This window comes from Crassostrea angulata, chromosome 7, assembly GCF_025612915.1.
Source record: "Crassostrea angulata isolate pt1a10 chromosome 7, ASM2561291v2, whole genome shotgun sequence".
NCBI lineage: Eukaryota > Metazoa > Mollusca > Bivalvia > Ostreida > Ostreidae > Magallana > Magallana angulata.
Window position 1 is genome coordinate 56985035 of NC_069117.1, and position 14646 is coordinate 56999680.

A 14646-nucleotide genomic window follows, 5' to 3' on the forward strand; every position below is an offset into this window, starting at 1 on the left:
TTGTTTAGTGACCTGAGTTGACCTACTTTTGGGTGAGTTCCTCTGATTTGACCCTGGCATCGTGGGCCAGAGCTTCATCCACATTGTACTCTTTCTGAGCCTTGGCCATCTCCAATACTGTCTGTCCAACTTCATTTTGTAGAACATTCAATTGGGGCATCAACTGTGTATCAATTTTATTATTACACAAGGAATGAAACTCTGAATCACATAGCAAACATTCCTTACAACAATTTCTCGGTTAATAAAAATGTTTATCTTCTTTTCAAAAGAAGATATTGCCATGGAAAAGAGTTTATCTGGAATGCCAAAAGAAGAGAGCAGCAGTGATATTTGTACTGTCATTAATTTCCACTTTCTCTTTACAGGACAATTAACATTCCACAGGAATGGTGATTAATGTTGCGTACACCCATTTGTCACCTGACTTCTCCGCCACCCTGTGAACCGTCACCTACCCTCTTATGGATCTGCTGTTTGGCCATGCGGTAAGGTTTGAGAGGTTCGGCTATCTGTTCCTGCATAATATCAGCCACCTGCAGACGCGCTTTGCCCAGCTTTTCTGTCTCCTCCAGAATCAGTCTCCATACCTCTAAAGCTGTCCTGTAACAGAGGTCAAAAAGTTAAACACATATCTTATGATGTAACCTGACACAACTGTGGACACGATGTATAGAATCAGTTCGATATAGAATATGGATCGGGAAATAATAACTGAATTTGCATATAAAAGTGAATTAGTAAATGCCAGTTAATAAATTATACCGTATTAAATTATCATATATCAACTTTTATCTCTTTAAAATTTTCATCTTTTTTATTAATTTGTGATGAGTTTTTTTTAAAATGAGACTCAACCACACTTTTTAAATCACTAAATGTTTTCCCATTTAGAAAAACAAATATAATGTATCCTTATATGACTTCTAATAAAACTTTCTAAAACTGTGGCATTCCATAGGGTGAGAAGGTCCTGATTGTTATTCTGATGTTGTTATTCCACGGCACCAGGAAGTGTCTGATATTGCTTATCAATTTATCATAAACTTCATTTCCTTATTGTCATGCATACAAAGTCAGGTGCTTAACTTAAATGCTTTTTTTTCTGCATTTGAAGTTATTCCCATAATGTTTAAATACAAAATACACAGTCTGAACTTGATTCTATCATTGTAGATTTAATTGACAACTGCTTGAAGTTTAATTTCAGCTAATGAAAATGATGTAAGAGTTTCAATTATTTTGAGAAGCAATCTAAGCAATGCAATAGTAATCTATTGTCTGTTTCCTATTGGTAATCGAATTCAAGCAATAATTCAATAATAAATTTACTGGTAATGTTGAAAATACCAGGTATTCAGAGTAAAGAAAAAAATTAACTAAAAAAATAGGCAAAATATAGAAAATTCATCCTCTTTTGTCATTAGCCATTGCAATGCAGAGCTGACCCTTTCGTTGTCTGGGTCATACAGCCGTTAGCCCGTTGATGTTAGACCCAGGGTGACCATTCAAGCATTTAAACTACAGCCCCACATTTACATACAGTAACCCTGCTCTAACCGCTGTCCATGGCACTTAGTGCAAATAATTTACATGAGAATCAATCCCAGTTTCAAATGTGACTTCTGCTACAATAGTTAACACCTTAAGTGGAAGCAATCTGATCCAGCGGTACTTAATTTCAGCATGTGCCCTGGGTGTTTAATGGGGATTTGACGACAACTGTGATTTTTTTGTTCACTGTATCCTGTAGAGTTTATACACTTGTACAAGATTGAGAAGTGATCTATATATCTGAGATAACTTACTACCATATCGGCTGTTTATAGACAATCAATAGCTACGGAGACTCCATCAACAAATGGGGTAGTCTTCATAGACCAGGCTCAGCAATTCACTCTCTGATCAAACTCAAAGAATTCAATCAAACCAGCCAATTTATTTATTTAGTGGAGACTGATATTTCCTTTTGCCCCAAATTCAACAATATAAAGTGAATATCTGTTTGATAAGAAATATTGACTGCTTTTACCAGTAATTCAGTAACCAAATTTGTTTCAATTAAGCTGTAATTTCTCTGAATTTTTTTTCTACAGAACTACCTTAGGATGGGCCCTGTTTTACACAACATGTCAATTCTTTTGAATTACTGTATGCACTGTGTTATGCAATAAAATACCGTATAAATGTAACAAATGTTGTAATACATATATCACTGCAGACAGAACATATTTATCCATCAATATCAACAAAAGAAGAGATAAGATTGATTTGGTGAGATGGAGTGTCCTGTCACCATCCAATACAGTACATCTCTCAGGCAATATGTGAAGCCCTCGATCACCAATCAGATGGGCGGGGGAACACCTCAGCGGACATCCTAGTGAGGTCAGGTCTAACGTCCTTTACACCGAGACTACAAGGACTGTATAGATGTTCTCATACACAGGACATCACCGCAGACCAAGCGTTGTTGTTTATGGGGAACAGAGGGGAGTTCTGAATGATTGATGCCGACCTACATGTGTTTGTACTTTTAATGAGAAAGTATGTCTACAGTCTGACATTAATAAGTTTACTTGAAAATTCATTTCATATGTATCTTATAGGTATAATGCAAAAATAAAAAATAGGAGAATTTTTTGTTTTTGCTCAGTGCAACAATAGATGAACCTTCTTCATTATGAAGAGGCAGCCATAAAACACTGAATGTTTTTCCCACACACCTACCCTCCCAATATCTTTTTTTAAGTGAAAGTATTTTCTATAACAGAGAAGCTTGAAGCACTTCATCCCTGTTATATATTGAATTATGTAGAAGGCTGTGTACATCACAGATAAATATTTGATACACCAAGCTGTGCTGCACACTCAATGCCACACAACAAGGCGGGAGCTACTAGGTCTACCTGAGTACCTTCTGTAGAAGGCTTCAGCATGTATATCTTAAGTTACTGGATATTGACAATGAAGTTCTGTAAACAGGGGAGAGTCAATTCTGACTGTCTTTCACCTGGTTCAGGTATTGATCCAGTCAGGCGTGAAGGGCACCCTATCCTCCAGGTGAAGGACTTTATCTCTGATCTTATATACCTCTACATACGGAATCCTCGATAACCGCGGGCCAGTCTACGCATAGCATCTATTGTAGATGACAATGCATTTCTAGTCCAAAAATTACAGGCTTATAAAAGCAATATATACATGTGTACTGGTACACATTCCATTGGTTTTTCTGCATTATACAGTTACTGTTAATTTTCTAGAAAGAAATCAGTGCATTGAATACAATCAAACTTAATGTGTGTCTTGGAACACCTTGTTGTCTTCACTTCTACATATACAGAGAACTACCACCTACTTCAGTTCTACTCCATCTTCATTTGGAAAGTCAGGGGTGGCCTGGAATTCTCTCTTAAGGAAACCAGCGGTCAATTTCAAGAGAGCCTGTAAGAAGAAATTTTTAATAAGTCAACAAAAGGTGTTCCATTGATAAATGAGATTCTAGTACATGTAATACTACTTAAATTTCTAAGTTCTTCTGTAGCGCTAAGAGAGTTAAACATTTGTCCACCATAACCCCCCTCCCCAACCTTCAATAAAAAAGTAAAATAGATAAATATTAACTTATGAGGAATAAATTAACATGTAATATTAAAGTAAAACATCAAAAATAAATTGACAGATTTCCCTTTAATAAACTTTCAGCATCTGGGATACATTTACCTAAAATCACAATAACAGATACAGACTACTGATTTATTGGCATTTATATTCATCAAATATACACAAAAGCTGTCATATTAGCTTTTTACAGTAGAGCTTCTTTGAAGATAATGAACATGATACACGAACTACGGTTTGATAAATGGTGTGGTGAAATTTTTTTTATTGACGTTCTTTACATCTTCACATAAAGACCAAAAATTTCGCTGAGATCTCGAAGATGAGGTTCCTCGCAAGCTAATCAATGGTTCAAACATTGGCCCATATTTAGGATACAAGGCCTAATATTGATCTACATCACTTCCTGCCCGGGAACTGAAGAATCAGACTTTCCGAAGTTCGCCCCAAGATACAGCCTGCGTATTGATTTCTTCCCCTCTCCTCACCGATTACCAACAGAAACTGTGTCAGCCCCTCCCCCCATCCCTATCATCATGCTGTCTGATCCCATTTTCTCTGATGGCCAAACCTCAACATTGATCTCATGCTTCAGACAAAGTAACTTTTGACATGAATGAAGAATAAAAACAGCAATATTGTCATTACCGACCCTGTCTTTAAGGAAGCCTGGAAATCCATTTGGTCTTAAAGAGACATGTTAAAGAATGATATCTTCAGAAACAAAAGTACTTTATTTTATGAGGTGCAATTAACGAACCTAGACCATAATAATGCTGGACTACATTATCTTGTGATTGCAAACACTAAAAATAGTCCTTGATAATTAATCCCCCGATGAAATGTAACCTTGTTCAATATCTACTACAACTGGGGACTCTCTGGTACCAAGTACAAGTACTTGTTTGTAGACCTAATGATGCTAAAGTACTGATACACTTAGGATCTCACTGTGCAAATAATCAGATAAGACACACAAATGAGCAATATTTATGAAACACTCTGTACACATTATTTAATGAATACCACCATATATGCTATGTATACATGTACGCGTTTTAGGTAAAAAGATATTCAAAAATTCTCTGAATGATAAGTACTGTAATTTAAGGCCTTGAATACAAGTTTTACATTTAAAAAACCCTGTACAGCCTGTATAGCCAGACTGCAAAAGAAATCGCTTTGACCTTGAGTATATAGAAGCCTAAGAAGGTCATCAAAGTAGAGATTTTAATCAGTATCTGTACCAGGTGAAAGTCAATAGTAGCTGTACTATGCTGTGTTTCTAAGAGTACTCCCTGATGGAGAAATTGCATGACCTGATGCATTCTGAGCCATGGAGGGAGAGGGATATTGGTTTTTGAGCTCTCATAGAAAGTTGTGTTAGTTAATTAAGTGCTGAACTATCGAGGCCACTTTGTAAAAAGCTATATCTACCCCCCCCCCCTTTTCAAAGCTACCCCCCCCCCCCCCCAATCAGGAGCAATTTAACTTACTCTCTCCTGCAAAATCTTCCTTCACTATGAGAATTACAAATAAATTGCCTGTGAAATCTCGTTATTCAGTGTTCAAAGTTATCATCTAAGACTTAAATCAATTCTTTTGGAGCTGGCATTAAAGAGTTGGATCAATGACTAGCAGAACGGCTGATAATTAAATTTACCATATCTTCTAATTACAAATTAACTTGATTTATTTTTTTCCAAGTTTGCCTTTCGGGTTTCCTCGCTATGATTTTACTCTCAATACAATTTAATTAAACTCTCTGATTAGTCAATAGAAGTTAGCTGAGCAACCAACAGTCAAACCCAGAGAATTCAAGCCTGCTGAAAAATCTATGAGAGAATCAATGAGCTTATTTCAGGTGTACCTTTGAAAAGAATTAAGTTCATAAGCCTACAAAGGGCATGGAACAATACCAGAGAGAATCATTAATTTCTGGAGGTTACAATAATTGTCAGTTAACATATTCCACTTCATTTTCATGCTCATTCTTTCTGTTAATTCCATCTTAAAATTCACAAAGATTTGTGGAATATCAGAAACTAATCCTTATACTGTAACAATATGTATGTCAAGATGAGTATACAGACACTAAGTTAAGAATACTAAAAATGAGACTAAAACTTATCAAGTCCTCTAAACCAAAACTTACTTGTTATGAGCTACATATAATTATTCTTTGACTCTAACTTGGCAAACTTGCTGATATTGGAAGTGATCCTTTATTGAAAAGGAGTTAAACTTGCTTGTACACTTCTCAGTCCTTCAACAAACTTGCTGATATTGAGCTAATTATTCCTTTGACACAAACTAGGCAAGCTTTCTGACACAGGGTTCATTAATCCTTTGACATAAATTATGCAAGCTTGCTAACACAGTCAAAATTCATTATCTCTAACTTGATGAGACTGTTTAAAAACTTCGAGATATCAGAGTATTCAAGATATCGAGATAAAATACTTAAAAAATAAGTGGTTGAGACTTACAAATCACTTTGACATATCCATTGTATTCAAGATGTCGAAATATCAGTTTTCAAGATATCGAAATTCAACTGTATTAGACTTCATTCCTTGACACAAAGCTTTTCCTCACTGAATTTGAATAATTCTTTGACAAAAACTGTAGGCTACCTAGCTGATATTGGTGAAGACAGTAACTAGACCACAGGTCACCGATACCTCCATCAGTTCACTTACCTGTCCATATTCCTTTTCTATGATAGATCTCTGTCTACTGAAGTTCCTACAAACAAAATTAGTAAAATTCAATTGCATAACCTAGGATTAGAAATACATTGCAAATGTCATAATGTCAACTTTGTTGTTTGCTGAATTTCAAAATATCATAATTCACTCAAAAATGCAGTTAAGAAAGAGTTTTTTTTCTTCCTTACCTAGTCAAATTCATTATCTTGAAAAATTACATTTAAAAATGTCATCAACTTTTACATTCTTAAATTTATTCATTCTCTTATAAAAAAAAAAATGAATTACTCTACACAGTAAAAATTTATACGGGCATATTCATTACTAAGGAATTTGGAATTTGTTAAAATTATGATTCAGAATCATTGTTCAAGAACAAGCAAACATCATAAATCTAAATGTAAACAATCAACAAGAGTAGTGTTGAGCAATATATAATGTTACTCTTCACCAGATCTTTATCAGGTTCAAAGAATTTTATTCATTATCTTCTGTTTCTCTTTTATCAAGAACACTTTTGAAACAGACCACAGTCCTATCTTCCCCACATGACATTAACAATAAGTGCTAAGATAAAGCATCTGGGATACACCCCCATTACGTGACCTTTCACCCCTTACTGCAACACATAATACACAATGAAATGAGACAGAAATTAACCAAATAAACGATGACCGAAGTTTATCTGAACGACTTAGGGGTATAAGGTGAGGTATTACCTAATGTCATCCAATAAATCGCAGTCCTGTTGGACTTTGTTCTGGAGTTTGCTCACCTGCTCCGAGTGAATGTTTTTGAGTGCAGTCGTGTGTTTTACCTTGAAAACAAATCAATCTCAAATTCAGACGACAAATTCTACAAACTGTCTCAATAAAACAACACAAAGTGATAGATTTGGAATATAGGACATCGGTTTGATGTTATTTACCTTTCGAGGCGGTGGTTGCATTGTTGACGATTAATTCCGTCCTTAGACTTAGTCAGTGCCTATTGCGAGTCAGCCATTCTCTTCTGTTGTCTTCTGAAATTTTGACGAGTTATCTTCCTTGAAACTCTGACGGTGCGTTTAGTTGCGCAATTCCTATCTCAGTTTTCGAAATAACTGTGTGGGAAAAATTCTGTTTGTCTTTAAAATTTACGCAATACCAAAACAGTAACATACGATATATGATTTATTTTTATCTCATTCATAATTGTAAAACTTCATAAATAATTGTATAATTATTCCATCAATGATTTGGCTGTAACGGAAATTAAATTGAAGGCAAGACAAATAGCTGCGAAATTTATTAAGGTGGCTCTATACACCACTTTTTGATGACGCAGTACGCAAAAAAGTAAATCTGGAAACATGCATTTCCGGTACTGGCTGATTTAAACTGAGGTGAATTGTATGGGAACCGCTATTTTGAAAAATTTGTTAAATGGATAGATTTAATTTGATAATTGGAAAATTCATTACTTACAAGTAATGTGGTATGTGACACCTTCACTTTGTGTGGTATTATTTGTCGAAATAAACAATAAAATCAAGTATACATTTTTAAAGAGTTTCTTTAGCATCATCGATATGTTACACCGTAGCGCAGTGGGTTAGTGGATTCACTATAAACCTGTAGGTCATGAGTTCGATTCCCGTTGAGAACAATAAATTTTTTAACCTTCCAAAAATTTCTAAAACGTATTTTTTGGTTGAATACCGTGAAAGAAAATTCTAAACAGGTGAAAATATTTTAATTATAATATACTTTAATGCACATTAATATCGACACCTAACGGGGATGAGAGGGTTGCTTTGAATTTCTCTCAGGTTGGGATACATAAATCCTATTAGCCTAGTCAATGTTCCCCTTTATTTATTTGACTTAGTTTTGCACTAAAGCGAATATATTCACTTATACAGGGCAAAGTCTATAATGAAATATGCATGTATTTATCATTCCAACATTATATTTAGGAAATTTTCTTCAACTCAGAAATGAAAAGTCCCCAAGGTGTTTGGGCCTTGGGACTTAGGAACGATAACCCTTACATGAGGAACTTTCATACCAAATAAAATTTAAAATATTTTTTGTGTTTATTTGCAATTGTTTTCATTCAATTTTTTATTTCACATTTCTTAAAATACATTTTCTTATAACATCAAGCAACTTTTTCAGATGATTTGTCAACAGAGTAAGAAAATATGAAAAAATATGTTTTGAGGAAATACTAAAAAAAATTGCAATAATAAAATTTTTGAATGTTAAGAAGTGTTATATTTTTTTTTATGTGTTTGAAGGAAATATCCATCATATGACAAAATAATTCCTCTCAATTTGTTAATAGCTGTCTTTTAAAAAATATTTTACAAAAACACGGAAAAGCATTAAAAAATTCTTTTAAAATACCTATAGTATCCCTATCGTCATTTTAATATTTGATAAGTATATGTTCTGTGGTGTTCTATTGAAAATTGGAATAAACTGTGGGTGTATAGAGCCACCTTAAAGTGGATGACTGATTTTGAACTTACAAAATTCAAATGCTTATAATATGCCAATATTGTGCACGATGAAAGCTATGCATGATCGCCGTTTTTACTATTTTTTAATAGTTTTTTATTTTTTAACATAATGAAGTAGACACCACAGTCCAAGGATTCCTTTGAAATGTTCCCAGATCGTGTACCTGCATGGACTTTCGTATTCTCATACCATTTGTTATGTAATAAAGTATTGTCTTAAATTTTAAACGACAACCTTGGTCTTTAGAATATATAAATAAACACACTGGCACAAATTTAAACCCACTTTGCTTTTCATTCATAACCAAGCTGTCATACTATACTGCCTTCTAATGTTATGCCTATAACCAACGTATATTACGTATTTTAAATTGACCCAATTTTTCTTACGGCATACGTAACGTTATACGTTTACGTTACGTGTATGGCCGCTTGTAATAAGAATTTCAGGATACGTCAATTTATATTGTAGTACTTTCCCACTAGCTTTTATCAGGTTCATATTGATTAGAAAGGGGGGGGGGTGTTTACATATTTATTATTGAGACTCGTTGGTAAGTAACTGCTTTAGAAACGATAAGAAAAAAGTATAAATCCGGATGTGCGGAAGAGGTGTTTAAAACAGCCTGGTTATCAGCTTAACAAGCCGTGCTTAATTACTATATTAACCGATTTTGCATAAACTTATGCATAATTAAATGAAATAAACATTATTAAAATACCAGAATAAACAATAAACACCTCTTAAACGTACATATCTTTATAACAGTTTGTTGGCGGTAGTTCATTCTTCCTGTGTGATTTAGTACGTTCATACGCAGCCAAATTACACTTCAAAATTGTCACTAGTTTAATGCAGTTTTGTTCCTAAACTCATAACTGCTAACCGGTTTTCTCAAGATACCCATGCAGTTAATGTAATACACGTCCCTTTGAGCAACATAAGCTAGGACCAGTTTATTTGATTTAAGTATAATAAACATCAATACATGTACAACCTTATTAAAGACTATGGGGTTGTTGTTACATGTATCAATGGGTGTCATCAACCCATGGGACTGATGACAATGGATCATAAATAAAAAAAAAATTAATTCGGGACTGAAGTATTTTAAGAATTTATAAAATAATACTGCATTTTAAGTTATCTTCATTGTTTTACATTTGAATTCCATTTTATATTCTACTTAATGTATTTTACTTTGCCTTCAGAAACGTCCCAGTAGAATGTCATGAAACACTTCCATAAATGTGACACGCTGTGTTATGTATACAAAATATGAACGTAGTCTACTCCTTGATAGGACATTTATATTCCGCGGCAAAGATTCAAGTTATCCAAGATAAGAGATAGTTACTAGTATCTAAAATGAGGCTATCCATAAAAACCTTGCATAATCGCCATTGTTAACTGCACAAATACAAATTTTAAAGGGAGACAAGTCAAATAAAATATCGACGATATTACATTTCCGAAGAAGACTGTGGATTAATCATTATAAAACAACAAGCTAGGTTCTTTCTTAAAATGAGTTTTTAAAATCAGGAGAGAGCTCAATTTATTTATTTCATGAAAAAGATACTGTAAAGCACCCAATTTTGAATTTTCTTGAACTAAGCAAACATTGACTCCACTAGTTAATATCCTGCTATAAATTATTCATGTTTTAGAAGGAAGAAATCTCTCATCGAACCTTTCCTGAGAAAAATATCAACTTCACCTGCTCCCAAAAACCGTTTACATCACACTAACTGGAAATCCACTTCCGTAAAGTAATAAACACATTTACAGATTTGGCACATTTTATTATTTTTTTTCTCTGTTATTTTGGAATTTTTAAGAATACACATAATTTTCATACACAATACAAATTTAATTGTACTGAACACAGTTAAAACTCTACATAATCACAATAAAGAGACATGCTTCACTGAGAACACAGGTCAATCACAGATCTTGACGGATGCCCAATTTCAATGTACATGATAACATGTAAAAGGCTCTTAAAACAGAAACTTTCTGGTACATAGCTTCCTATTGTGATAAATTCTTTATCTAATCCCCCTTTTAAACAAACTGCTGTTTTACAAAACCGACACTCATTTTAAATGTCATGAGCTTGAGTAATCCAAGATTCAAAACATAGTCAAAAAGCTTTTAAAAATTTCAATCAACAGAATTTACAACAGCCATACATAAGCACTGAATACAGCCATTTTATTGAAATAAAACAAATTTAATAAATATAGATAAAATCTTCAACATGCCATAAAAAGGCTGTAAAATTTTGGGTAAAACTTTTAAATTTCCTTAATAAATAAGTATAGATATCAGCTTTTGTCTTCCTTTTTTTTCCTTCAAAAAACTATACTCTTGCAGTAATTTTAATTAATACTGAATAATTTATCAAGAAAATGAAAGAAAAAAAACAACCCAAACTGAATGACACCAAATTTTTTTTTATATCCCTAACAAAAATAATGACCAAGGCATTGCAAGCCATTCTATGATATACCACTGCGAGAACTTGTGAACGAGTCCCGGGAATTTTCTGCCGAGTCCAAGCCATGACTCCTTGTAACTCGCCTCAGAGTATTATCAGATTCATACAAGTTTTCTACGTCTATTAGCTCACTGTTGACGGACGCGGGTGACATGGATCGGAGCTGTCGTACACTTCTAACGGAGCTATCGGACGAGTTCTCCCCGCTGCCTTTTCTACTGAAATCCAACTGAAAAACATCAAAGACATTATCTATACGCCTGCGTACACTTCTTGTTTCTCTGGGTGAACCATCCACTAGATTTTTTTCTACAGAATTAATTATTCCTTCAGATATGCTTTTCGTCCTTTTGGGGGAACTGGATTGAGATCGATAATTGCTATTGCTGGACCCGTGCCTGGACCGACTTGGTGAGATTTCATTGAGGACTCGTGAGACAGGTGATTTGGGGGTGGGTGATCTAGTGTTGGGTGAGTTGGGGGCAGATCTCTTCCCTAATCTTGAATGCAGAAAAGTTTCAAAGGATGTTTGAACATAGCCGCTCGCAATATTGTCAATTTGCGTCCTGTTCTTGATCAGGCCTCTATGAAGCCTGTGTTTTATTTTGTCAGGTATAACAAGTTTAGAATTTTGTAGATATTTGTTCACTTCTGCTTTCACTTTTTCAGACACAACATTAGCCTTTGCACTATTCACTAGATCTGGAACACCGAATTCCTCATTGGAGTCCTGTTTTGACACCCTTCGTAGCTCCCTCTCTGCCTTTGTGAATGACTCTCTTTTGGCCCTCTGCCTGATTTCCACTGGAGGTTTCACATCCTCCACATACTCCTTTGGCTTGGTCCTTTCTGACGTCAGTCTCCTACTACGTTGAGTTACTGGCTCCTCATCCCCACACAGCGAGCTGCCTGGAGATTTCTGAGATCTGAGTGACCTTGGCTCAGTAGTCAGTCTTGGTTCACTACACAGGGATTCGACATCCGTCAATTCTGTGTCCCCATCATCCGACAACTCTTTGTATCCTTCACTTCCTCTCCCAGTTTTCTTGCGCATGATTCTCCTCTTCTTGGATGAGAATTTCCTTGACTTTCCTGGGGATGTTTTATTTTGTTCTCTTGTTTTAATTTCTTCTTCGTCCATTGGGGTTTCCTGCTTAATTTCTGTAGGAACTAGATGACTAGATACACTCGGACAATCATCTTCCTCTTCTTCCTCCTCTTCCATTGGTTCTTCCTCATCTTCTTCAACAGGAATTCTAACAGTGTCAAAAACTTTTGAGTCATAAATGCTATCAAAATGGTACATTTCTACAATTTTGTTCACTTCTCTCTGGCCAAGATTAAATCTGCTGTTTGTCAAAACGTTGTTCATGGCCATGAAGACAGCTTCACGGTCCTTGTAGAATTGTTTTTTCATCTTCTCCCTCTTGCTCACCATATAGCAGAGGTTCCGCACCTTTAAAGGAAACATAAACTACAGCTTAAAACAAAACCTATATGGCTTTTACATTTTAACATATTATTATAAATAGTAACATTGAAAATCTTTCAAGATGCTATCTTTATCTTCAAAAGTTTCCAGCATGTTAAACATGAAAGATTAAATGATCAAATAAAGAAAGTAATATTTTTCAGTGTTACTCAACAAGTAAAATATATAATAATAAGTAGGGCAAGTAGTTTTTACCCTTTCTAGATCTTGACGGAGCTGAACAAACATCTTCATCCGGGCCAGTAGCGAGTCCTCTTGCTGCTTCTCCAGTAAATCTTCCTCCTCTTTCTTTGGAGTCAACAGAGGCATGTCAAACTGAGCCTGTCCAGACAAAGAATCGGTTAACTTTTATATCAGATACTACCCAGATAATTTCTTAAGGTGAAGTTTTTAGTATTAATTGCACACATTAAGTTTTTGTTCTGATAATGGATGCAAAGATTTTTAACTTGCCATTTACACAGAAGTAACCAACTAAAAATTGTTACGAAATATCTACATTGTATATGCAAAATATATTAAAATTGACTACCTTTCTCTTTAATTTCCAGTATACAAAGATGGTGTCTACAGCACTTTCATCCAGGTTTAAGCGTGACGCAATTTCTTCCACATTGACAAAGGTATAGAAATCCTCATTCATCTGCTGCATTCTGTAATGCATATTATTACTTTACATATACAGGTATAAATTTATTGAAATTTCACTGGAAAATTTAAACTGAGCTTGCTACGATAAAACTATATGCAAGGAACCTACTTTTCAGCCCTCATTTTGGCAATTTCTTCATCAGAAAGCTCCTTCCTGGGGGACCCACCAATGCTCTTCCTTGGGGAATCCCCATCAGACTCGGAGCCCCTTCTCTCTCCTTTCTTGCTGTGTCTTGGACAGTATGCCTATTGAATTAACAATCAACCATTGTTTTACATTCAAATTGACTAAGTGTGTTGCAGATACAAGAAATTAAATATTTTATTCTCTTAAAATACATGTTTAAATAATTAAAATTACACATTTTAAACAAGAGGCCCAGGGGCCACATCGCTCACCTGAGCAACATTTGCCTTAATTCTGATCAAATTAGCATTACAGTATCAAAATATCTTGACAACTAAGTACAGTAGATCTTGCTAAAAAAAAATTGAAAATCTGCCAATTTTTATCCACCTCTTTCTTTTGGTAAATACCAAGCCCCTTTTGTTGTTGTACCTGTAAGATGATTTTTCTCTTTTCCTATATACCCCCCCCCCATTTTATTGCCCCACTTTTCTTTAGGGTATCATGGTTTCATCAAACTTATATCTGCATAACCTGTGCTTTCACACTAAGTACTGAGTTTTGGACCGAAAAACTTTCCCAGAATATTTTTAAAGATTTTCTCTATACATGTATATGTAAAAATTCAAACTGCCATCACGGCCCCGCCCTACCACTAGGGACTGTGATTTTGAATTTACACTACCCGTGGATGCCTCTACACAAGTTAAAGCTTTTCTGGCCAAAAGGTCTTTAAAAAGAAGATTTTTAAAGATTTTCTCTATATATTCCTATATAAAACTTTATCCCCCTATTGTGGCCCCACCCTACCCCAAGGGATCATGATTTGAACAAACTTGAATCTACACTACCTGTGGATGCTTCCACTCAAATTTGAGCTTTCTGGCCTAATAGTTTTTGATAAGGAGATTTTTAATATATATTCCTATGTAAAAATTGATCCCCCCATTGTGGCCCCGCCCTACCCCCAGGGACTATGATTTGAACAAACTTGAATCTACACTACCTGAGGATGCTTCCATTTTAATTTG

General features: G+C 34.8%; 1 protein-coding gene across 1 annotated transcript in view; it reads right to left on the reverse strand.

Annotated features, from left to right (window-relative positions):
• Positions 1 to 14646, reverse strand: part of LOC128191409 (uncharacterized) — a 32589-nt gene that overhangs the window by 10778 nt on the left and 7165 nt on the right. The window contains exons 13-22 of the mRNA XM_052863468.1: positions 13598 to 13734; positions 13370 to 13490; positions 13033 to 13158; positions 11358 to 12801; positions 7264 to 7295; positions 7055 to 7152; positions 6327 to 6372; positions 3362 to 3447; positions 459 to 603; positions 27 to 163 (exon numbers count right to left, since the gene is read on the reverse strand). Of these exons, the coding sequence (XP_052719428.1) occupies positions 27 to 163; positions 459 to 603; positions 3362 to 3447; positions 6327 to 6372; positions 7055 to 7152; positions 7264 to 7295; positions 11358 to 12801; positions 13033 to 13158; positions 13370 to 13490; positions 13598 to 13734 (2372 nt within the window). The remainder of the gene's footprint in view (positions 1 to 26; positions 164 to 458; positions 604 to 3361; positions 3448 to 6326; positions 6373 to 7054; positions 7153 to 7263; positions 7296 to 11357; positions 12802 to 13032; positions 13159 to 13369; positions 13491 to 13597; positions 13735 to 14646) is intronic.